The 25651-nt window shown below is 48.4% G+C and overlaps 3 protein-coding genes across 6 annotated transcripts in view; 1 reads left to right on the forward strand and 2 right to left on the reverse strand.

Moving 5' to 3' along the window:
- Positions 1-13268, forward strand: part of Ca-alpha1d (Ca[2+]-channel protein alpha[[1]] subunit D) — a 41557-nt gene extending 28289 nt beyond the window's left edge. For 2 of the 3 annotated variants that reach the window (XM_076320615.1, XM_076320616.1), the window contains exons 30-42: positions 3-105; positions 176-330; positions 645-869; positions 938-1142; positions 1233-1366; positions 1435-1536; positions 1615-1713; positions 1779-1897; positions 1969-2112; positions 3312-3610; positions 4212-4706; positions 5439-5566; positions 5661-13268. In XM_076320615.1, coding sequence (XP_076176730.1) covers positions 3-105; positions 176-330; positions 645-869; positions 938-1142; positions 1233-1366; positions 1435-1536; positions 1615-1713; positions 1779-1897; positions 1969-2112; positions 3312-3610; positions 4212-4706; positions 5439-5566; positions 5661-6014 — 2562 coding nt within the window. In that variant the 3' untranslated portion in view covers positions 6015-13268. Of the gene's footprint in view, positions 1-2; positions 106-175; positions 331-644; positions 870-937; positions 1143-1232; positions 1367-1434; positions 1537-1614; positions 1714-1778; positions 1898-1968; positions 2113-2649; positions 2694-3311; positions 3611-4211; positions 4707-5438; positions 5567-5660 lie in introns of all 3 variants that reach the window. The other variant, XM_076320617.1, reaches the window with a different exon arrangement.
- Positions 12936-16590, reverse strand: LOC143151476 (dnaJ homolog subfamily C member 2). Of its 2 annotated transcripts, XM_076320618.1 has the most exons (5): positions 16312-16590; positions 15644-15913; positions 15142-15526; positions 13952-15056; positions 12937-13855 (listed from the first exon to the last, which is right to left on the reverse strand). In XM_076320618.1, the coding sequence occupies exons 1-5, from the start codon at positions 16361-16363 to the stop codon at positions 13805-13807; spliced, it is 1863 nt and encodes a 620-aa protein (XP_076176733.1). In that variant the 5' UTR covers positions 16364-16590; the 3' UTR covers positions 12937-13804. The 2 variants fall into 2 exon arrangements, with proteins under 2 accessions (XP_076176734.1, XP_076176733.1); XM_076320619.1 differs by lacking the exon at positions 16312-16590 and having other exon boundaries at positions 12936-13855; positions 15605-15739.
- A 1670-nt stretch (positions 16591-18260) lies between these two features.
- On the reverse strand, positions 18261-25328 carry Rip11 (Rab11 interacting protein). Its single transcript, XM_076320773.1, has 7 exons — positions 24959-25328; positions 22018-22056; positions 20911-21157; positions 20026-20404; positions 19619-19899; positions 19081-19522; positions 18261-19000 (listed from the first exon to the last, which is right to left on the reverse strand). The coding sequence occupies exons 1-7, from the start codon at positions 24987-24989 to the stop codon at positions 18824-18826; spliced, it is 1596 nt and encodes a 531-aa protein (XP_076176888.1). The 5' UTR covers positions 24990-25328; the 3' UTR covers positions 18261-18823.
- Positions 25329-25651: the final 323 nt, after the last annotated feature.

A 25651-nucleotide genomic window follows, 5' to 3' on the forward strand; every position in this document is an offset into this window, starting at 1 on the left:
AGGTGTTTGGAAAAATTGCGATCAGCGACGAGACGTCGATAACCCGAAACAACAATTTCCAATCGTTCCCTCAAGCGGTGTTAGTCCTATTCAGATCGGCTACAGGTACGTCCTGCGCAACGTCCGTCGAGTATGCGACGTTACGTTTAACGAATGTGTTACGATGTCGATGCAGGCGAAGCTTGGCAAGAGATCATGATGGACTGTTCGGTGCAACCGGGTACAGTGAAGTGCGATCCGAACAGCGACGAAGTCAATAACGTAAATGGCTGTGGATCCGACATTGCATTTCCCTTCTTTATATCTTTCTACGTTTTATGCTCTTTCCTCGTAAGTACCGTGAGCGGTTCGCGTACCGTACACCTGGTGATAGGGGTTCCGTTAAACAAACGTGCGACGCTGCTCGAAATTCCTCCTTCTCCCAAAAATACCGATACGCGTTCAACGAACGGTATCTCGATCCTTGGATCGATATTTTAAACGCGAGTTTATCGACACGGATCGATCGCGTTTCGAGAGGTTGAAAACTGTTTCGCAAGAGCAAAAAAGAGTAATTTGCTCCTACGGATGGGACGAATCCCTATCACCGGGCACACACTCGTTACAAACGACGGTGTTTCGAAATTTAATCGTGTGCCGTTCAGATCATCAATCTCTTCGTCGCTGTGATCATGGACAATTTTGATTACTTGACGAGGGATTGGTCGATCCTGGGTCCCCACCATTTGGACGAGTTTATTCGCCTCTGGTCCGAGTACGATCCCGACGCGAAGGGTCGCATCAAACATCTGGACGTCGTGACGCTCCTGCGAAAAATATCGCCGCCCCTAGGATTCGGTAAACTCTGTCCTCATCGAGTCGCGTGCAAAGTTAGTATATCGCGAGGATATTTTCTCGCCGCGCGATCGTTTGTTTCTTTAATCGCGAAAATCTTCAGAGGCTGGTCTCCATGAATATGCCGCTGAACAGCGACGGTACGGTCTTGTTCAACGCGACGTTGTTCGCCGTGGTGCGGACGTCGCTGCGAATCAAGACCGAGGGAAACATCGATGACGCGAACGCCGAGCTCAGAGCGGTGATTAAGAAGATCTGGAAGAGGACCAGCCCGAAGCTTCTGGACCAAGTGGTGCCGCCGCCAGGAGGTATTCTTTTCTCTCGATATTTTCGTTCTTCGTGAGCAGAGAAGCTCGTTTTCGGTACGGCCGTTCCTAAAGAGAACTGATACTTTCCAGTCGACGACGAGGTAACCGTCGGCAAGTTTTACGCGACTTTCCTGATCCAGGACTACTTCCGACGGTTCAAGAAACGCAAGGAGCAAGAGATGAAAGACGGCGACAAGGAGTGTCACAACACCGTCACGCTTCAGGTAACGTTACTCGACCCGCGATCTTCGTTCGCGATCGTTCCACCGATACGGGATCATTTTCGTTGCAGGCCGGTTTGAGAACTCTGCACGAGGCTGGCCCAGAGCTAAAGAGAGCCATTTCTGGAAACTTGGAGGAACTTCTCGACGACAATCCGGAACCTATGCACAGGGTACTCGCGAGATCCGCGCGCACCACTTTGACGTTGTCCGTCACTCTTTGGTAATTTTTCAACGTTTTTACCTTTCAGAGAAACCATTCTCTCTTCGGCAGCGTTTGGTCCAGTATGAGGAAGGGACACCACGGTTTCAACAGGGCGAGGTCGCTCAAAGTGAACTCTACGACCAAGGTAGAACCTCATCGAACCTTACCGGAAGTTTCTAAACGAGAAATGACCTTCGATTCTATTCGCAGGCTTCCCCGACGAATTCCATAGACTTCCTGCCGTACTCCTCTCTTCACAGAGCAGGCGGACTCGACGCACCGAATCAAATAACCGCGAGGTCTCATCAAGTTGTGCCGAACGTAGCAGGGTTAGTTTTATCGCGACGATACCCGAAGGTATTCGAAACTTTTAACGCGAAACGTACCGAATTGTGTCTAGTGGTCTCAGCGACAGCGCGATGAACCAAATGGGTATGGATCCGAAGCTGACGGGCATAGAGGAGAACATTCCTCTGAGACCGTTGGCCGTGTTCGGAAATCCCGTCCAGCAGCAATCTTACCATCCCCCGTACAAAGTGGTCGAGTAAGTAGAAAACGTATACGAATTCTTGCGGCGGTAGCCGTCCAAGTGTCCGTCTCTACGACGGCGATCGGCTCGCAATACGCTCGCGACGAAACTCGATTTCCCACGCGGACCGTGTACGAAATTAGTACTTGGACATTATCGTTGAGAGATACGAGGTGGCAAGGGACGCGACACGTTACGAAGTTGGAAAAGAAGTAGCAACGATCGTTGACGCAGAGCACGTGTTGCGGAAGTGACCGATAGAGTCGTTGAAATCGTTAGCAAGCATGTTCGTACGATATCGATGCGATTCAATTTACCGTGGAATTTGCTATACGGTTTCGAAACATAGCGAAGCATGTCTTAGACTGTTAGCAGGCGCGCACGATTTAAAATAGTACGAGAATATCTGGACGCACGACGGATACCTTTTTTTTTTCCTCGACTTTAAACTCGCTCGCCGTCAGGGACATTGTATCTAAACGAGACACCGTGAATTCGTGATCTCGAAACATCTCTGTCTACGGTCTTCTTGTTTACTATCGTACGTTTCAGTGGTCCAGGTAGCGGTAATTACCTTCATCCGAATAGCGAATATGGTAAGACAAGTTAGGGGTATGGGATTTGATAATAGTTGGCTTTTACTTGATCGAACTAGCATTTCTCGCTTGCGCGCTTGCATGCGTAAACCACTAACCACCGATCTCGTCGAGTTGCCTCGATCGATAGTGTCCCGAGCCGGGATCACTATCGAGCGACGCGACGCCTCGAGGACGCGAACAGTTGCGAACATAGTTGAGAACCGACGAGAATATTTTCGCTGGGTCGGGCGTATATCGGGACCGGTATACCCGAGGGTCGTACGATTGCATGCCGCGTTGTTCCACGTTCTCTGTTTCTATCGCGGTACTGATCGATGGCTGACTCGGACGCTTCTCAACTCCGCGACTTCGTCGAGCGCCTCGAACCGCCGGACCGAGAAACCATTGGACGCGACACCGACGCGGCAAAACACGACGGCTCGAGGTTCTCGAGGACGCGGCGAGTGTGTTGCACGCGCGGCGAGCCCGTAACAAACTAAGAGAGTGGTTTTTTTTGGCCCGTTTTTGTGTGCCCGTGTCGCACGGCTGTCGGTGTACATGTTCGACGCGCGTCACCGCCGTCGTCGTCGTCGTCGTCGTCGTCGCCGTCGCCGTCGCCACGGTTGCTCGAAGCAGTCTTCAGGACGGAATCGAGCGGCAGCTGACCCCACCGACGCCACCACCCCGAAGGAACCCACCCCCGTCCATTGCCCCGAGCACCGGCATTGCCCCGCACCTCGCGCAACTCTCGTCCAGCAAGTCCGGCAGCGGCACGCCGTCGATCGTCACGTGCACGAGCACGAGCACGTCGAGCACGAACACGTCGACCGCCACGACCAGCTCGAGCCCCGGTTCATCCTCCAACGGGACGCGGTGTTACTATTCCTACGCGACGCGAGGCTGCTGCGTCGATTGTGCCGTCTGGAGTAATCACGGTACGATCAACACTTTCTCTTCTCTTCTCTTCTCTTCTATCTCTTTCTCTCTCTCTCTCTCTCTCTCTCTCTCTCTCTCTCTCTCTCTCTCTCTATTTATCTATCTCTAGCTGTCCTCTCTCAATCTTCTCCTTCTGTCTATCTTTCGATAACTTCGATCTCGCGAAAACGAGTCGTCTCGGCCCGGGTTGTACGATCCGCGCGTTACGAAACGACAGAGGTCGAAAGGATCGGCGACCGTTAACGATACACTCGGATCGTTGGTGATCGCCCGTTTGCTCGCGCGCGAAAACAGTGGGAATGATCTCGCTCGACGCGTCCGATCGTTGCTCGTTGGTATCGGATTCTTTACCATCGATTCGATCGTCTGATAACGAAGAACGCGGGGTGGATGTTTACGTAGACCGAGATAAACGGAGGCAAGGAACAACGATCGGACGACGCACGATGACGCGCGTATCGCGAACGATCTTCTTGGGCATTTTCGCTCGATTATCCGGGCGAATATTGCCCCGTGGTGTATTATCGCATTGACGACGGAGAGACGAGATAGGTTCGCGGCAAGTGTTAAAGCGCGGATATCGTCCTGGATACACGGCAGCCGTAGATCGGGAGGACGCGGACTCCTCGGCGGGAAGCGAGTTCAGCGGATCGGGCGGAACCGGAAGTTCCGGAGGGTCTAGCGGTTGGAGCAGCTCGGAGAAGGTCAGACACCGAGGAGGAGGAGGAGGAGGAGGAGGAGGAGGAGGAGGAGGTGGAGGAGGATCGACCAGGCAGGAGGTCGCCGTGGCGTCTTGGTCCCGTGCTCGTGGTCGACACGATCCGTTGCCCGGCAATTCGGCACCCCCGAGTTTCCGGAAACGCGACGCTATCGCCGGCGACGGTGGCGGCGGCGGTGGCGGCGTCGACCTCGGCGTCGGACAGTCGAGCAGCTCGGCTACCACGGCGAGCACCGGCCTCAAGAGAACCGTCGCCAACGGCCTGAAACTCGCCCAGACGCAGGCGATCGCCGTCGCCGGCTTCCTCGCCGAGGTCGAATCGCGACGATGCCGCGACTGCTCCTGTCTGCCGCATCGAGCGTCTTACCACGGCAGAGGTGACTAAACGACCCAACCCACCACCCCTAACCACAAACACACACGCGCACACACGCGCGCACACATCCCCGATGCTTCGCCCGTGCACCTTTTATAATCCACGCCTTTCGCGAGCGCAACTTCCAAATCGATTACATTCGAGTAACATTCGACTCGATCGGATCCATCCATCGCGAGAAAGGATCCGTTCTCTTCCGCGCAATAATCGTTTCGACCTAAACGCGGTTTCGCGAAGGCGTTCCTCCAGCAAGACCAACCGTCCACGGTTCGTTCCCATCGAAACGAACCGAAGCACGTTTCCCCGCCGTATTCTGGTACACCGATTTTCGTTGCGTTTTCTGGCACGCGTCTATCCATCCAATCTCGCACACTGCACGAGCACGCTTATCCGTTTTGCCGCACGATCGCATTCGCGTGACCCAGACACGAAGAGAGACGTGTACGGGGTTAAAGCTCGCCGGTGTCAGCACGAAGGACACCGTGTCGCTCGAAGCATGCGTTCTGCCGGACACTCGCTTCGCTCGTTTCGCTCGTTTCGCTCGTTTCGCTCGCTTCGCTCGTTGGAGCACGCACACCACGCTCGACTCCGCTTTATCGGGTGAACGCGGCACGGCCCCGTGAGCACGTCTGCGCGACCGTGGCTCGGTGTCGCACGAAATCGCTCTCGAGATCCTAGAGGCAGAGCGTAGCGCGACTGGCTTAATTCCTTGACGGCTCTCCTCGTTCGTCAGTTTCCTGGGCCGGAGAGAGTAACGGAAGCATCGGCGCAGAGCGCCTCTCCCACAGCCTGCCGGGCAGCCCCGCCGACCGGAAGCCGAACTTCGAGGTGATCGGAAGCGCGGAGAGTCTCGTCGGTCGGGTGAGTAGTCCTCCTCGAGTTCAACTACTTACGGAGATTCTCGATCGTGATTCTCGAGCGTAACTTCGAGGCTCGTCCTCGGCCGATTTCGTAGGTACTCGTGGAGCAAGGTCTGGGCAAGTACTGCGATCCAGCTTTCGTCAGGTACACGTCCCGGGAGATGCAGGAGGCTTTGGACATGACGCGCGAGGAGATGGACCGAGCGGCTCATCAACTGTTGCTCCAAGAACGTCGCGGACAATCGTTGACGTACCAGCTACAGCAGGCGACGGACCAGCAATGGGCCGGACCGCCTTACCAGCCGACCCAACAGCCGACGGGTATCGGCTACCAACCGCTCCAAGAGCAACAACCGGCCGGGCAGCGGCAGTATCAGTCGTATTATCGCGGTGGTCAAGCAACGGTCTCGCAACCACCGACGCAACAACAGCAACCGCCGCCCTCTTAGCGACGCGAAGATCAATCCGTCGATCGTACCTTTCTAGCTCCATTGCCTAGCCGTTCTCGCGCGTCTCGCGCGAGGACGTCTCCTCCGTGACGCGATCTCGAGGACGCGTATCACGAGTAGTCCACGACTCACGGAGAGGACGACGGTGTTCGTTTAACGCGAATCCGTTCGATCGGATCGAGATCTTGCTCCGATTTCGGGAACAAGCCTCGTCCGAGTAATACGAGTTCGCGATCGATACGAACGACGAGCCAACGTTTCGGTTTCGCTCGTTTCTCGCGCGAACCGCGGGACACCGGAAACGTTGCCGTATCCGCGACACGAGAAACTCTGGACAGAGAGCGTAGCGAAGTGGATTCCGACCTAGCTCGGAACCGAACGGGCCGACGCAAGCAATAAAGCAACGAGAGCAACGACCGATCGCGCGTACGGTCTTTCGTGCCGGGAGGAGGTTGTTTTTTCTATTTTCTGCGGCGAGCTCGCGACGCGAAACCGAGAAAGAAAGAAAAACGAATGAACGAATAACGAAACGCGAGAGGAAGAAACGCCGAACGCATCGAGGAAGCCTCGGTGAGGAAATTCCACGAAGGAAAGGAATTCTCCGGGGAGGGGGAGGGCCAGCCGTCGAACGCGAATCGAGCGAGGACGCGTTTCGGAGCCGACGGAAGCGTGCGTGTGCTCGTTCGGACCAAGATCGACGCGGCGATCCCACCGAACGACGAACCAGAAAAAGGAAATGGAATCGCGCGGGACGATCGATCCTTATCGCTCTCCTAATTCTTATCGTAAAACACTTTATTCCTCAGATTCTCGTTGTTAGGATAAATCGAACTCACCGATTGCTCTTCGTACGATGGATTCTAGATGAGATAACAAGTGCCTAAGTATCTGTAATTTCTTTCGGACCAGAGAAGAGACTTTTATCAACTTAGAACGAACAAGTACCGTTACCGCGAATTACGAAGCGAGTTGCGCAAGTTGAGTGTCTACGCTACGATACTTGTAACGATATTATAGATGATTATTATTCGTGCGTAATTGTACATATACGTTGCGCGAGGATGAATGGCCGATAAACGCAAACGCCGCGAGATTCGTTTGTACAGCCTAGGTTGAGTCTGCCGCGCGATCGGCCAGCTGGACTATCGAGAAGCGTTTCCTAGTCGCCGGAACTCGGTCGCGAAATCGATCGGAGCATCGAACCTGGCCGCACCTCGACGGAACGATCGATTTCGCTACGACGACGATCCGGGAAACGCGGCTCGCGATCGACGCTTTCGCCGGACGATTTACCGCGACGATCCAACGATACCTATAGTTACGAGTATAGTGTGTCAGAACTGTGGGTAAAGTCCGAACCGAAACGATGGAACGAGCGAACACGAACATAGATCCGAGGACCGATCGCGAGCGAGATATTCGACTTTTCGATTCGCAAGTTAAGTTCTTTCTACCGTTACCGTAACGTGTCGAGTACGTATCAAAAATAGACCAGTATATTCCAGATATCTCGAATAACTTGTCGATACTCCGAGATATCGGAGATATCGGTTATCGTTTCTTCCAACGCGCAGATCATTACCAACGATAACCGTCGTTGTTGCTCTTATTCCGATTTCGTTCTTTTTTCCCCGTTCTAAATTACTTTACCGTATTTGTGCCTCGATAACGACGCACACTCGTTCTTACTTTTATTTATATCCATAAACTTTTCCAACTCTTTCGATCGTGCTCGTGTAACGTTACGAAGAGCTTCAACGCGAAAAATGAAAAGTTGACGTCCAATTGGACACCTTTGTTCCTTTTTCGCGAGTTTCGTTGGTCCATCGAGACGTTGCCCACAGTTTCGCTAGATCCTGTGTATTCCTACGGAACCATTCGACTCGGATCCATCGGGTACGCTCGTTCGTGCTCGACGCTACGTTTCGGCTCTCGCGTCGCTGTTTCGTGTACAGCTATCGACGCTCCAGTTCCGGAAACGCCTACCACTCGCGCGAATCGTTCACCGACTCCGACTTCTTTCCATCGAACGCACCGACGATTTTACTCTCCTCCAGCCCAGTCCCCGTTTTAGACTCGATTTTTACAAATTGCGCCCCCCGACGAAATTTTGACTCGTATATTCTTATAGCCGCAAGAGGAGCGCGTGCGAGTGTGAAAGAGAGAGAGAGAGAGAGAGAGAGAGAGAGAGAGAGAGAGAAATATGTGTGCGAACGCGCGTCTAGCCAAGATTTTCCTACGCAATTTTCGACACCGAAGGACGAATCGATCGGGAGTGGCAGTCGTTCCCCTTGCACGCACAAAACTTCCCACCCGAACAAGTACCAATCGCGCGCGTGCGCGATCTTCGATTCGTTCGTCCGATTACGGAGAATTAAACCACGCTGGACAATTCCGCGACGCGTACGTCGATTTCCGGTATCTCGTTCGACCGGCCAACTCACGGAGGTCCGTGCACCGTGCACGGATCGCGAAACGAACGAGAAACGATCGAAACCATCCAACGGGCGTGGTTCTGCGGACGTTCAACCGGCATGTAAACTCTGTTCTTTGTTTCGAAGGATCAGGATCATCCAACGGCGGAAGCGGTCGCCGTTGAGCGTGATATCTTCGAGAAAACCCGAACGCAACAAGCATCGTTGAATTTTCTCTCTCGTGTACCTTGAAACGACGTCGACAATAATTTTCATCGATGACATTTTCAGAACCACGTAATCCGGGTGTCTCCCTCTCGTCGCGTTTTCGAATCACCGGCCAACTCGGCCGATTATCGCGCCTTACGTTTCTCTTTACCCTCCACGTGTCGCGCTTCCGATTCGTTACCGGTTCACCGAACACTTCCGCGTATCTTCTTTCACGATTTACCTGGCTCTCGTTCATTTCCACCCAGCGATCGCGTATTCGACGATCGACCACCGATCCTTTTTAGCTGGTAATACGCGCCGCGCGCGTTGCCGCTCGAGCGTCCGGGATGGATCTCTCCTGACAAATTCAACAATTTATCGAATATATCTCTCGCACCGTGTACGAGACGGAAACGATCGAAAAAAGTTGCGTTCGTTCCTAACGAGCTCCTCAGAGTTCGTCCTTTCCGAAATTACGCGTACCCGGAGCGCACGGTCCTCGAGGAAGGCAATCCCCGATTCTCGAGCAGCGACGAACGCAGTCTTCTAGGGTATAAGAATGCGCTCGACCGACGCGAGCCCTTCGCCAACAAAGGAACCAAACGAACCGACGACTATTTAAAAGAAGAAAATGCAAAAAATAGAGGAAACGAAGAAATCCACGACCGACGTTCGCGTCTCTGGAGATTTTCTTAGGGGTTACGATAGTAGAGGGTAACGTGGTGTGTGTGAGGAGCCGACACGATCGGGATCGAGTGCTCGACTCGATGAGGAAGAACACGAGCGACGAAAAGAAACCGCGAAACGTAACTCGTACGAAACGAGCGACGACACCCTGCCGTACCGGACGATACGACGCGCGCCCCGACGCGCTTAACAATCGTCCCGGGAATGCTACTTGTATACATTGTACTCGACCTTTTTCGTATTCGTTTTTATTCCAGCGTCTTTCTAACGATTACGCGTCTTTGTCTATAGCGGTCTTTTTATACTGTTGTAAAAGTGGCGTTTACACCGAAATCGTAGGATTATTACGCGTAGACGAGAAGAGTTCTATACCTTTAAACAAACGTAACGACGCCGGATTGTAGCGGCGCCCGAGACAAACTGTTGCCGCGTCTCGTGCGTGATAGACGCGTTTGGAGAGACCAAAAAAATTTTCTACGCTATGAGACTGACTGAGTGTAACAGCGAGAAGGACGAGAATCGGCGCGAAACTCGGGGGACGAGGACAACGTTTTCTTTTTTTTTCTTTTTTTTTCTCCACGCCTTGTTCCGGTCCGTTGACCTTTTCGCTGTAGAGTGACCTGTACACGGACGATCTTTGGCATCGAAAGGGTTAGCGGTCGAACGCTCGCGATACGCGAGAAACAGACTCGTTCGGTCGTCCAAACAGTCGCGTCCCGATTCGTTTCGGAGTCGTACAATGATTCCACCATTTTACTTTCCTGGCACGTTGCTGCGCACCAGTTCTTCGACGCCGTGGTTCGACGCGCCGAAGGGACACTCCGAGTCCGAAGAAAGTGAACAGAATTTCGGTAATCCCGCGTTAAAACGTTCGAAACGTTTCAAAAGGGATGATATCCTCTCGTACGTTCCTCGTTGTATCTTTGCGAGAGCATTGCCAACGGATCTCCGAGATTCGACCCGATGAGAACGAACCCAAACGCGACCACGTCCGGACCATTTTTTTTTATACGTTATACAAATCATTTTTGAAGAACTTTTCATTACACGTGATTAAAAATAGTCCGAATGGAATCGCGTTTGGACATTGTCCTCGACGGAACAACCTCGGCGCTCCGTTAACCTATGACGAACACTCGCGCGAAGATGCATCGAGAGACGCAAAAGTTTTCAATTCAAGTCCGTATTGGCTCGTATCGACTTTCGGTACGTTTCAAAGAGAAACGAGAGCAACGTTTTAACGAAGGATTACACGAACGGGTACCGAACGATTCGTGGGAACCTGTGCGCGTCGCGCTCGGAGGAACCAAACCCTCGAAACCTGGCACGCGGACGAAATTCGCGAATTCTCGACGAACGGTGCGTTCACAGGATTGCACTCGTGGCACTCTGCTGCTCGGGGCTCTCGCCGGAGTTGTTCGAGATCCAGGAATACGCGGGGATCCCTAGGAACGCGAGACGAGACGACACCGAATCGTAAAACGGGGTCTCGTTTCTTTCTGTGCTTATTCGAGTTCTCTCGACGCGTACGAACGGTTCGAAACGACCCAGTTTCTCGAAAGAATCCATTACTCGTCTCGTACGCGAAGGAAAGACGCGATCCCGCCTCGCTTCCGGTCTCGTCTCGTCTCGAATATTCCGCACGGGATCATCCGCATCGTCGAACATCTCCGGCTCTCACACACGCTACTCGCGCCGCTTATTTTTATTAAGACGATGCTCGCGCAAGTGGCGAGGAATTTTTTTATTAAAAAAGAAAAGGAAAAAAGACACGCTCGACGCGTTTCGATAAAGACGCTTCGCGACCAGCAACGTAACGCGACCGAGGCGTGGCGCGGTCCCCTTCCGTTTTCCTCCTCTGTCTCTTTGTTCGTCCACGGTAGATACATTTAACGCGAACGACAAACCGAGAGATCTCCGAAACCGGATATCCGGATATCCGCGAACCGGTTAGCGATCGATCGTAACGTCGATAGCCGTGTGGGACGATGATCGAGTTACGGTATCGGAAGAAGAACCGAGACGATGCATAGTGGGCGTAAACGCGGTTAACGAAACGGTCGAAGTAAAAATCGAGGAAGAATCGAGTAAAAATCGATGGAATGTATTCTGTAATTTCGTCTTACAATGTTTCTTTCCGCTCTAAAGTTTCCACGCTGCACGCGAACGCGTCGCGAATACATTTCTGGCCGATCGTTTCTTTTGTTCGATCGATTGGGTCCCGATCGCTGTTTTACGTTGCTCGCGTTTACGTACTCGTCCGTAACGATGGTATCGGTTTTGTGCTCGGTCGCCAACCGATTCAACGAACGAACGACGATCACGGTCCGTGAAACGAACGAACTTGGACCGTTCGCGCTCCGAAGACTCCCGAGTTTGTAAATGTTTCTCAAGTCGGGGATTTAATCGCGCCGCTTTCGCCGGATCGGGCGGTGCACGCGTACCTCGCCGAAGGAAACGAAACCCGAGTACCATCGCACATTCACGACTCTCGTTAGTCCGTTAGGAATTTTACAGAGTTAAGAGATCCCGATGCACAACCAACAGACACGCACACGATATATACTGCCGTTTTTTTTTTTCTTTTTTTTTTTTTTTTCAGTCGAATTTCCGCTCCGTTTGCTTCTCTCGATCGAGTCAGAGGACTTTGCTCGTTTAACCCGTTGCCGCGCGTCGATGCACAGCTTTCGACGATTCGTAGCGAACAGGACGATTGTTCGTAATAATAATTCTTATACATGTTTCGGTGCGTACTTTCGAGCGAACGACGGTTTCGATACCGCGTGCGCTACGAAACTCTTCGCGTTCGAACCGAGCGGATGTTTTTTTCGTTCGTTGCGCAAAAGCTGATACGAAGTGTCTTAAAAATCAGAGATGGGCGACGCGATACGCTCCGTTCCACGATTCGAATTCTTTGTATTTTGTTCGTCGTACGAGGCACTCGTACGATGAAGAAATTTCACCCATCTCTGCTTAAAAATAGGCGAGAGTACAACCCGAAAGATGGTGAAACGATTCATCGAAGACGAAGAACAGAATTCTTTCGTCTTCGACCGAGTACGTAACTTACTTCCGTGTAGTCGAGCAAGCGCACACTTTGTGTATTTTTCAAAATGAATCTTTTTCGAAGGTAAGAGCCCGTGCAAACATACGAAACGAAACGTCTGTTTTTCGGGCACCGTGTACTCGTCGAAATGAAAACGTTACGTTCGCGATACGTCGAAAAATAGAACTTGTTTGTTGCACGAAAGGGTGAAACGAACGATCGCGAAGCGCGGACGAGTCGGTGTTTGTTACGTTCGTTTCGATGGTATTGCCGAGTTTCGCGAGTCGAGGCTCCGGAATCGATTCACGGCCGTTAGGCTCGCGCTTCGCGAGGATTATACTTTTTCTGCGTTCCTTGTTTACGATTTGAAAGGCCGACCGATCGACAAATAAACGTTGTATCCGAGTTCATAAACGTAACGTTCCTCGAACGATGGAAACGGTCAACCGAAACTCTACGAGACGAGGCTAAATTTGTAAATATAAAAGCCGCGCGATCGACGAATCGAACGCGCAAATAATCCACTGTATTTCTTTTTCTATTCGACGAACCAATTTTCACGCCCGTTTTAAAATCGAGAACGAAAAGAAAAAAGGAAAATGGGGGGAAGAAAAACACGAGTTTGGTAAAGCAGAGAGTTGGTTTAACACAGAGAAAGAGAAAGAGACAGAGAGACATTCAAACGTTATATACATGTATGTGCATGCGGTTCCGAGATTGTGCGAACGAGACTGGCGAGAACGACGAAAGGAACTGCATGGACACGGTATTTGCTGACTAGAAGAGAGAAAAAAATGAAAAATGAAAAAAGAAAAAAAACGAAAACTAACAGAAAAAAGTTGTTGTTGTTAATGTTGTCAAAAAATGTGTCAAATTAAAATATAAGGATTTCAAACATCTCACGCTGCTGGTTTTATGTCGAAATGGTGGTCGAGTAACATTCGCGTTTTCGAAATATCATTCGTCTTTATTTATAAAGTAGGATGCGCACGTTTTCGTCCTCGATTGCGTTCGCTCCGATGTACCGTTGTATTTTACATTACTTACAAGGAATCTCGATCGCTCGGTCGCGAAAGGAACAAATACGTAAACGGAGAGAAATAAAATGTATTTCCAGATACGTTAATCGGATCCTCGGGAAAGATGCTTTTCTCCATGCGGTTAACGATTGCCATGAATGTACAGTCACTAGGTGCAGCGATTGTTTCGACGCGTGTAAATAGCAGAAGATTCCTAGCCTGTTACAAACTGTGCACATACAAACTAAAGCAAGGCACAGGTATATACAATAGCTGGCGTTTCGGTGAAAGCTGAAATTCATCCGTCTTCCAAACTCAATGAACATTTTCCTACCCGAAATGATTCGCGAAGTCGTTTGAATTTCGAGTTAGAATAAGTTAGAAAAGAATTTCCATTTTAAAGATAGACTAATATTATTTCATCACTTGCGCCGCCTTTTTCGCCTTGACCAGTTCCACCAACTCCTGCAATGCAAAACAATCGTGTCCGTCAAGTTCTCGAAATACACGAAAAATGGATGTGTTTTCTTTTCGATGTTTCTTTGTGCGAATACCACGTACCTTGTACCTCCTCATGCATTCCTTTTTCGTCCTAGTGGGTATACACGCTGCGATTTGATCCCATCTATCGGGCACGGTCGTGGGATAAGTTTTCAAGGCTTGTTCCAAAAGTTTCTGCTCGGCCGGTGTCCACGGCTGAGGTTCCTTCTTCGGGTCCTTTTGCTCGGAAGCGACACCGTTCGCGATTGGATGATCGAGACGTTCCGTGACAGCCGGCATTCGATCCTCGACCGATTCCTTCGCCTTCTTTTCCGCGATGAAATTATCGAACGCTTTCTTGTTCGCTTGCTCTTTCAGACTAGACTTGCTAAAGTCCGTTGATTGGAGATCTTTAGCCTTCGCGAGTACTTCCTTCGCATCGCGGGTCACACCGGCGGAGGAGCTGCTGTGTTGATTTATGAAATTGGCTACTACGTCCCAGCGTTGATTCGTTCCCGCTGGAAACAAGTTCACAGCTTTTATTAAAAGCTGTATATCGGTTTCGTTCCAAGGAGCCACTTGAGACTTGACTTGTTTCTCTGGCGTGTTTCGCGTGTCGTTGGAAATAACACCCACCCTACGCTCGGCTTCCATTTTCTTCTCGGTCTCCTCGACGATACCGAGGAACGCCGTTCTACCCTCGGCCTGTAACTTCTTCATGGCATCTTCCAACTGAACGAGCTTGAAGAGCTCGCAAATCTTTTCCACGCTCTCCATATGCCTGATACTCTCCGCCGAATTCTCCGCGAAATAGTTGTTGGCTTTACAAAAATCTCTCAAAGCTTTCCTTTCCTTGCGGAGCGCTTTTTTCTGTACCTCTCTTTCTTGCTTCAGCGCGTCCAATTTCGCTTTCTCCTCGATATTTCGCTTCTCCTTTTCCAACCTTTCCCTCTCGGCCGCGTCTCTCGCTATTCTCTCTTCTTCCTGCTGTCTCGCCTTCGCCGCATCCTGTTTCGCCTTCTTCGCCGCTGTTTTCTTATCTTTTTCTTCCTGCTGGAACTTTTTTATTCTAGGATCTATATTGTAAGCCATATCGACAAGGCTACGTATACGCGTCATTTCCTCTTTCTTTCGTTTCGCTCGGGTAGCCTTGTTCTTCTTTTCGATCCATTTGCGCATATCTCGGCTGAACGAACAATCGCAATTAATCAAAAACCAGACGAGAAAAAACTGAAAGCTTAACGAGAAAACTATCAAAGTCGTATACTTACTCTTGACCGCTTTCTTTATCTTCCTCGTCCAGGTAAGAGTACTCGCGCCACGAGTCAAAGTCGTACCAGAACGAGTAAAATTTTTCTACTTTGTCCCGAGGAGTATCCGGACCACCTAAGCGCGGCACTGGCTTTTTCACGGACCATTTGGCATTCTCTTTAAACGCTTTACCCATTACCACGTAAAAGTTGTTTTTACAATCTTTCTCGTCCGGTAAATCGTCGTTAAAATAAGGATCTACGCTGTCGTAACTCCGCCTCTTCGTCGTGTGACCCAGAGTTTCCCAGGCCCGTGTAATGCAGGTGAAATAATCGTCGTCTGGCCGAATTTCCTCTCCCATCGCCTTCCGTTTATCGGGATGATGTTTGAGGATTTTCTGCTTATCTGTAATTCACGCATCAAATACTCCTCAACCGCGTTAATCATAGCACTGGGCAAGATAGCGAACAATATAACACCTACATTCCTTTACAGAGTATACTTTGAACTTTCATTACGTACAAGCCCTTTTTATAATATCTTCGGTCGCTTTGTGCCTAAGTTTTTTCAAGCCTAAGACAGCATAATGATCTTGATCTTTCCACTCCTTCGGATCCAACGACCTAAGGTACTCGAGATCGTCTTCGAATTGATACTGGGAAAAATCTTCTTCGTCCGAGGATTCCGATACTCTGTTACGGGTAAGACTGCGATGAAACTGTGCCGCCCATGCTTGCGCCGTGGAATATAGAACAAGGGGACCTGCTGTACACGTTTCCGTCTTGGACGAGTCTGTAAATTAAGTTTTACAAAAGTTAAATTAATTATATATTTCGCGTTTCGTCTACATTTCGTTGATTACTTTATCGTGCGTACATGCGTTTGTATACACATGTATGCCAAAATGACTGTAACCGCTGACCGCGTGGTATATACGAGAATAGTTGAATATTCGTAATTCTAAGGTCACCTCTATAAATTTCTGAATAACGTTTTACAATTAAAACACTTCTGGTTAGCCATACCGCGACCGAGCGAACACCTTCACGAGGTACAAGTACCGAATTTGTATATTTTAAATCTTTTTAACGAAATCCTTTTGTTTGCGAAAATACCATTGTGCTTCGAGAAATCTAACCTCAAATGGCCGGTGTCAAATGCAAGACATGAACGGGAACTCAAAAACTTACCGGATATCGCGTTGAAACCGGTCCTATCATCGTTACCCGTACCGTCTGTCATTACTCGATATTAACGAGGTGTTATGTCCACACAGAAACTACTAGAAAAGTCACAGCAAAAACATAAGCGAACGACACTACCGTGCTGTGAACGTCTCAATGGGAAACGAGCGTATTGCTTCGAGCTCCACGGATATATTAGAATAAATATTGACTATACGACCTAAAAACATTCTTCACCGCGACGAACACTCGATGTTTATCTAATCGTGTAAATACGCGTGTTTATTATTTATAATGTAATTATAGCTTCTACGAATGTCGTGTCGGTCGGGTTTATTGAACGATATAAACGTTTTAAAAAAATTCTATCAATGTCGTATTGGATATGATTAACAACGATCATTGTATTTGTACAATACACGCGCGTGTTACCATTGGCGCATATATGTAAGCATGCACACGTGTATACAATTTAACAAGCCTATGTATAATTACGTATAATTAACGCGTTATATATTCAGTGACACGGGTTCGTGCCCCGTCAGGGGAAAGCCATCGAAACGCGCCTCCTCTTCACCTTCGCGATGCGCTTTTACATAGTTATCCTATAATTATAGGTCGATTATCAATAATAGTCAATTCGAACAATGGACTATTATTTATTAAATACGTACGATAATAGTTTTATACGTTTACGTATGTCGTTTCAATATCGTATGCAAGTACTTGACATGTATTTGAGAATTTATTCTCAAAACGCAATTGTATACATTTAATAAATAATAACTTGGATTGATACTCTATTAATAAAGTAAATAGGTAACGAAATGGAATGGCCATCGGTGAACAGACCAAATTAATCTCAAGTCTCCAAAAAGCGCCATCATCGGTAAAACGTTCAAGTTTGTACACAAATAGTTCTTCCTTTTGGTGATAGATGGCAGCTCTAATTTCTACATACCCACACATAGAAGTTATTCGCATGCATTTCGTGTACATATACGCGGAGGAGTACGAAGTAAATAACTTGGGGTTCTTCACTGATAGGCAACCGATTTCCCCGATACGTTCGAGGGGAAAGTCACCAGTTTCGGCACCGACCAAGACTCTTCTTTACTTGGCAAGTGTCTTGGTTGGTGGTGTTGGCGTTGATGACTTTCACCTTAAATAGCACATAGCGAAAACACGTTTAGAAACATTATGCCAAAAGTGTATATATGTACAAAGTAATACGATATGTGGGTAAGCGTTTGTAATATCGGTATACAGATATTACTAACGTCATCTAGCGACGAAAAAGAAAAGTATTCGTATACAAACTTGAGCATTTTGCCACCGATGGCGTTACCGGATATTTAAAATTAGTTCAGCCCGTTTACCGCTAGATAGCTAGAATACCATTGCATTGTGCATTTTCTTTGTAAACAAATCGTTAAACCTTGGATCAAACTATTCTTTGTAAGATAAATAACACTTTGTCGTGTTCTGGGAACGAGTTTAGACACGTGTAACCTACACGAGACACGCTGCATAAATCGCTATGGAAAAACTTTGATAATTGCGCTAAGATACTTGAGATTTAAAATAGGTTATCGATCGAAGAATTAAAGTACCACTTACCGAATCTATGTCATTGAGTTTTGGGAATCGTTTCTGGTACGTGTAGTCCTGAAATTCTGACAAATCTAATCGTTTTTCTGTATATTTTATTTATACGACGTATACACAAGTCTGATAAGTACAGGGCCACGTACGTAATAAGTAGTAATCTGTTCATCCATGGGATGTACCGATGTATAGGAAATTTGGAATACGTAACATCGTTTAGCCGTCTATTTATACAACTACAATGCAAGCGTATGGTCAAGGAGAAGGGATGGAAGGACTTTGCGATTTTCTTCTCGCGTGACACGAATACGTGTCATTGAACGAACAATATATTAATAAAGACGCGATTACGCTTCTTCAAATATGTATTTGTGAAAATATGATATACATCGCGTGAAGAAATTCTCGTGTAAATCTTTAAAAATACAGAAACTATCGTATTAATAATTGATTTTGTTAGAATCGTATCTTGGACGGAGATGTAACATTTTTGGATAATACAATGATGCTTTCTATTGGGAAGACTAGCGGAGCATTCGCATTTTTTCGACGTTTGAAAGCGGTTGGCACAAATATCGCACCTTCGCTTTACCCTTTAACACATTTCTCTTACAATAAAATATTTCGTTCGAACGATAACAAAATACTAGAAATTCCGTAGAAGTTTATACAAATAAAAAAAAGCAACGAGAACTACGTGCAAGTTATGTAAAAGTTACGTTCTAATTATGAAACGAGAATAAATTAAAGCGCGTGGACTACAGGATAGTCAGTTGCACGACAGCAGTCAAACATACATAAACTGATCGGAATAGGTTGAACGTGTGCTATGCAATTATCCCTAATTACGCTGCCAAACGTAATTAACTTTGACATCGGGAAATATCGGGACGGAAGAGCGATTAATTATCTACTGGTGTCCAGGTGCTGACAAGCGTCTCTGCGACTGGTACGGATTTTGCAGTAAACGCGGCGAACATTCGATCACTCGTAACAATAGCGCGTCTATGTAATCTTCCAAGTCGGTGAGACGTTTCTTTTTTTCCGATACTTCCGCCTGTAGCTGCAGCGTCAGCTCAATGAGGTCCTGCGTTCACAAAACGTTTATAGTCGCGCGAGACAACGGGCCGTAAATAAATAAAAGAGTAGCGAAATCGCTGTAATTACCTCTCTCGATTTCCCTTCGAATTGAGTGAGAACTTCGTGCGGTAGGTGACTCTTCAATATCGCTGTACTTTTAATTGCGTCCTCCCCGCCGATGATAATTCTCTCCGTAGATAAATGGTTATCGTCGTTCAGCTCTTTCAGTTTATTCTCCTTCTCTTTCTTCTTCTCCTTGCGCATTTGTTTTTCGTCCTTGGGGCTCCAACAGCTGTATTTGTCGTCCTTCTTCTCTCTGGATTTTTCCTCTTTGACGTTCTTCTCTTTGTTCGAGGTAGGTTTCTCATCTTTGTTCTTCGCTTGGAGGATTTCGCGGGGCGCCGGTGTCGGTGGCTCGGGCGCCTCCTGGAATCTCAAAGTCGACAAAGGCGAACTCGCCGGAGATGGTTCGCGATAATTGTCCTTTGGCTCGTCGATCACGATCTTTGGGCTCGGCTTGCTTTCCCACCTGTTGAAAGGTTTCAATCGCCAAGGTTCACGTACGTCCGAACTCGTTTTCTACGTTTCGACATTGAGCTACCGCTCGAGTGAACATTTCGTTTACCTCTTTACGTTGTTGTGGGTTTGTTTACCGTAAAGCTTGAGACCCCACTCGTCCTCTTTCGTGTTACCGAGTTTCGACAAAGACGTGGTGGAGGAGCTCATGGAGAACCGGGGTGGCTTGCTAGGCGCTGCATTAGCTGGCGCTGGCGGTGGATGATGAGCATCGTTCGAATGATTACCGGAAGAGATGCTCGACGCAACCGAACCCACGCTGTTACTCTTGCCACCGTGTACAGGAGCGTTTAGAGACGACGCAGAGCTCTTGTGCGACAGGTCATCGAACTGAAACAACGCAACGTTTTTAATAATTACTCGAGCAAAGTTTCTTTTCTTTCTTTCGTTGATTATTTTTCGGTAGAATCGAACGAACGAACCGCGAAAAACGGACGCTCGTTGATTTCGACTCACTGTAAATTCATCTTCGTCCTCGCTGATGACGCCAGGGTCGGCCTCGCCCGGTTGCTGTCGCGTTGTTCGGAACTTGTGTTCCTCCCTTTCGTCCAAATTGTCCGTTTTCTCGAGATTGTATTTGCTCTTCCCCTTCACGCGATTCCCGATCGATTTCGCCAATTTCTTCAAGCCTTTGCGTTTCTCGAAGCTGCCTATACTGAGCAAGCTTCCACCGATCGAATGGGCGGCCGTGGACAGTTGGCCCAGGGAACTTTTGTGACGCTCCTTGTGGCTCAAATCGGTCAGGCTGCCAGCTTTTACGATGAAACCGATCTTCACCTCGAGCTCGCCTCTCTCCTTCGTGTTCTCCTTGCCCGGTTTCGTTCCAAGTGTGTACCTTAACATAGAGCACGTGTTTTTACAAAATAGAAACCGCGAACCACTTCGAGTACAGATTTCTCCCGGTGGACAACGTGGAATCCTACGGGATCGTTTCGCGTACCGAGTTACGAGTCGCGGAGAACATTCTTCCAGCAAGATCTTCCCTTTCTCTTTTCTTATTTAGTTACGATGCGCGATGGAAACCTTGCAACCGTAAGACGGAAATTTATCCAACGATTGTTACAACTTTCCAAAACACCGTACTCGGGCTACCATTAATATACGTTCACTTACGATACTTTCTTAATCTCTGTACGCGCACGGTGCGCACGCTACCTTGCGATATTAACTCCACTTTCATCGAGAAAGAATAAGAAAAAAGAAAAAGGACGAACGGTGGGGGAGGAGGGGAAAAAAAAAAAGAAAAAAAAAAAGAAAAAAAAAGAAATGGGTCACGCTTTTCCTCGTGGCGTGGTTGTTGTTCTCGTTGTCGAGGAAAGCCAACGATCGCGATCCACGTACCATCTGTTCCTCGGTCGCTCGTAAACGTCGAAGCTGGACAGTGGTATACTGATGGTGCCGAGGAATTCGTCGACGCCCAGAAAATTACGATGAAGGGCCGTCAGTACTATTTCCGCGGTGTTCCCTTGCTCCGGGATAATTAATTCGCATTCCTCGTGCCATTCCACGTCCCTCGGTGCCTTCTCCTTCACGGACGTTTGGTATTTCTCCTTTCCGAGGGCGATCGTCACGAAACAGTCGTTGGTCTCTGCGTTATTGGGTTTAAGCGATTTAACGTAGGTGGAGAGAGACGGTCAACCGCAAGGTCAGGATTAACGTGCAGCATAACGGGAATTAAATCTCGCGAGAGACCGCCGAGACCCATTGTGTACTTATTGCTCGCATAAATTACGCTCGCCGAGTCCACGACCTCTGCGCGACGGAGATGATCGATTTGGGATTCGTTGCAATTACGGATCGCGAGTACCAGTGCACCGTGCACTATACGGAGGGGCACGTGTACCAAAAATTCTACAAACTGGACGACGATTAATACGAAAAAATTGTCATCGGTTTAATTTCGACAACTCGTACCCGGTACACTTTGTATTAATTTATTCAAGACCTCTGCGCGACGAAGATGATCGATTTGGGATTCGTTGCAATTACGAATCGCGAGTACCAGTGCACCGGTGCACCGTGCACTATTCGGAGCGGCACGTGTACCAAAAATTGTACAAACTGGAGGACGGTTAATACGAAAAAATTGTCATCGGTTTAATTTCGACAACGCGTACCCGGTAGACGTTGCATTAATTTATCGAAGAACGCGTGGGTCGGTGTTCGTGCTTCCACACCGTTCGGTGTATCGTATTTCCTCGCATCGCTCTACTTTTCGTTACGCGATGGTACGGATCGAGGATTACACGGGCTCGTTGTATTTTTTTCTTGCACGGCTCGCGAAAATCGACTCATCGTACGCAAAGGTAGCTACGCAATATCGGCGAACGTCGCGAGATACGAATTCGATTTCCACTGTTTTGAAATTTGACCCGCTTCGACGAACGTATCGACACCGGGCAAGGACATTTCTATTTCTCGTGTCCGGCCGAGGCTACGCGTACTTACTGTGTTTTCCTTTGGTCAATAAGTTTCTCGCTCTTTGAACTGCGAACAAAGAAAACGTCTGGTTAGTAGCTGGTAAAACACGATCATCCATTATTGTCAATCGTCCGACGATACGGACTTCCCGCGCGACACGGTCGTTCGTTCGTCTTGTTCTACCGCGAGCGCGCAATGTTTACGATAAACGTTATCGAATCGAAGCTGTAAGGTTGTCCGTTGGGATTCGAGAATAAAATAAACAGAAGTGGGCGTAACCGCGAACCGTAAAGCTTATAAATACGGATCGACGATAAAGAGCGGTTAAATTACGACTAGTTGTTAAAACCGTCCGAGAATTAACGTTTTTCTTTTTTTTTTTTCCCCTCCTCGTACATAATAAAAGTTTCTCTTTCTCCCGAGAGCGGCTTTCAGAAATTTAGGATAATGTTTTGTAAAACCGCGTCATGGCTGGCGAACATAATCACGCGGCTTCCTATCGCGGTAAAAGCGTTGAACGTATCGGTTCCCGCCTATTATTCGTCGGCATTCTTACCGCGAAACCGCGCTTCTACCGCATTGTTGCTTCATTATTTTTCGACCAACTCCCGTCATATTACTTTTTACCGAACACGACGACGACGTCGAGACATTCTATGGACAATACAACGCACCGCCGGGACACCGTGTTTCTTTCTTATTTAATACGTATCGTTTCGCACGTGTTGCATTCTATTATATATTCCGAGTGACACGAGTCACTTCCGTGTCTCTTTGTGCGAAAAATATCAGGCGCTCGCAGTACCGTTTGTTCCACGACCGAGCTCGCGAATATTATTTGCGATTGTGTCCGTCGATCAGTCGCTGGCTTTTTGTCCGCGTTAATTGATTCTTCCGTTGCAACCTTGTACGGAAGTATCGGGTTACTCGGTCCGGGAGATTCGTCGAGACCTCGATTTTAGGGAAACGGAAACGGAACGCGTTCTCTCTCGCGTAACATTGCCGAAGCAGTTTTTACAAAACAAAGACTCTACGATCGAATCGCTACCCCGTGTTCTCGCGTCGCGTCTCGAGTCTGTAATACAATAGCTGACGTTTCGGTGAAAGCTGAAATTCATCCGTCTTCCAGACTCAATGAACATTTTCCAACCCGAAAATACGTTGGAGAAGAATTTTCATTTCGAAGCTGGACTAACGTTATTTCGTAACTCGCGCCGCCTTTTTCACCTTGACCGGTTCCACCAACTCCTGCAATGCAAAACGATGCGTCTGTCGAGTTCTCGAAACGCGCGGAAACGAATGCGTTCTCTTTTTGCCGAAACGCATTGTTCGGTTAAAATGATTCTACGATTTAAATCTGTCGCGACGCATCCCAGCTAAACTCTTCCTCGTACCCCGATGTTGAATTCGTACCGAGTAATGTATACCGCGATCGTTTCTCGACTCGTGCGAAATATATCCTTTTTTCGCCGATTTCTCACTGAACGAAGTCTAGCCGTTAGCTGGGAAAATCAACTCTCTCGCTGCATTCTTACACGACTCGATTAGACGAGCTGCGAAGCATTCGCCTCGGTTGCAGCCAAATACCGTTTCCTCGGAAAAGAACATTCTTAACGGTCCGGGATCGTAGCTACCGGGTCGCGCAACTAGGAATAAAATTCAAACGCGTATCGCGACGAAACGATCGTTTTATTCAAAATTATCGATCGATGATACGTATCGGTTTTCGAAATCGGTATACTCCGATTGTATATCGGAAGAGAGCAAAATGGTCACATCGTGGATAAAAGTATTTCGTTTAAAGAGAAAACGTAAGGTAATGTTTCGCGATGCAAAGTTTCCGAGTTTTACGCGATGCGCGTATTGTCACGAGGGGAGAGACGAGTCTATCGCGAGGAGGATAGAAAATCGAAAGGTTCCGGAGGATGTTACTACGAGCCTGGGCAGAGGACTCGTGTTCACGAACGGAAAGGGGGACATCAGCTGCTCTACACATGCTTTCACACGCTACCTATTTTGCATGGAAACGAAAGCGTTAAGAACTTGTCAATCGACGTTCGAACGCGTTGCAAACTAGAATTAACGAGAAGCGTAATTGGCGAAACTGTACGGCAAAAACACGACCGGTACACGGTTCCCCCGGTACAATAACATTTTTTCGATCCGTGACCGTTGAAACGTGTTCATCGGGGAAATTTTATCGAGTAAAACGTGCGAACCAATTTTCTGCCGGTTGAGTCATCTTTTATCTGGGGCGTGAAGGATCGCGCGTGTTTTAAATACACTGTCCTTCTTGGCGCGGCTCGGAGACGTCGCAAAACGCAACTACGACGCGATCTAGACGATGTTACACCTTCCGAGCAACTGGAATGCGCAAATTCCCGTCTCGTCCGTGTATCCGGGCGATAAAAATGCGCGCACGCAAATGTTAGATCGGTATCTCCTCGCCTCTCGATTTAACAATGTTCGTGCTTCGATGGTATTCGAGTTTTCACCGCCTCTTCCCAATCTGTCTATCGCGTTACGGGAGGCTGCGCTTCGACTCGATGGAAGTTTACCTACGATGTTCTCTCGACGTTTGCGCCGGTAAAAGTTACCACGGGACGTATCGTAGCGTTCGTACGTCGATCAAAATCGACCGTTTGCTCGAAGATACTGTTTGTCGTTACGATCGAGGTCGCTCTAGAAGGGTACGCGTCATTCGCAGGGAAAAAATCGTCGACGATTAGACGAGACAATGCGACAGATTTATCGATAACAGCGTTTCTTCGGTAAATAAGATTCGAGAGAGAGGCGTAACGAGATTGCGAGGTTTCGATCGCCTACATTCGACGACGGATACGTAACCTAGCTTACGCGTAATGCGGTAATTGGTTTACGGTACATCTGCTTCGGTTCGAACCACCTGCGCGCCAACCGACGTTCCTGTCTATCGTATTTACATTTCGGGGCACCTTCTTGCGCTTACCTGTCACTTGAACATGCGTCGGGCTCCACATTTTGGTCGATTAGGTCACACAGGCGTTCGGTTACAAATATTCATCTGTTGTTCCTCTAACGACGTACCGATCTACGTAACGGTAGGTATCGTGATGCCGGGTACTGGCATTACGCGTCGCGCTTTTCACAGCTTCGCGCGTTACGAAAACGAGCCACGCCGATAACAAAATACTCACTCGATGCGATGCATCAACGAGAACTATACCTCGCTGCTGTTCGAACAACCGCTACGTCCGCCTCGCGCATCGCGCACCATTACGGTAACTACTGCGCATCCGGCCTCGCGCATCCACCACGCTTACGCCTCAGGAACGTACGATGCGCCTCGATAGCCTCGCGTCGAACAACGGTTGACGATCGAATTTATTTATTCGAGAAGAAACTTTTAACTCTGCCACGCGAACCGGAACAAGATCCGTAATATCGTTGCTCGTTATTGACATTGCCTCCGACTCTCATTACAGCCTAGTTTATGCTGCTGCACCCGTTGGTACAATGTAAATCAAATTTAAATTTATTCAATTTTTGTACGTAATTGCGCGATACGTTCCTTTTTCAAATTGCTGCTTAGAATTTCCGTCGATTTACTTATCGGTATATCGTCCCGTTCTTATTGTTTAGGATTACTTCGACGGTCTCGGGGAATATTATTGCTACAGTG

The sequence above is a fragment of the Ptiloglossa arizonensis genome, chromosome 9 (assembly GCF_051014685.1).
Source record: "Ptiloglossa arizonensis isolate GNS036 chromosome 9, iyPtiAriz1_principal, whole genome shotgun sequence".
Classification (NCBI taxonomy): Eukaryota; Metazoa; Arthropoda; class Insecta; order Hymenoptera; family Colletidae; genus Ptiloglossa; species Ptiloglossa arizonensis.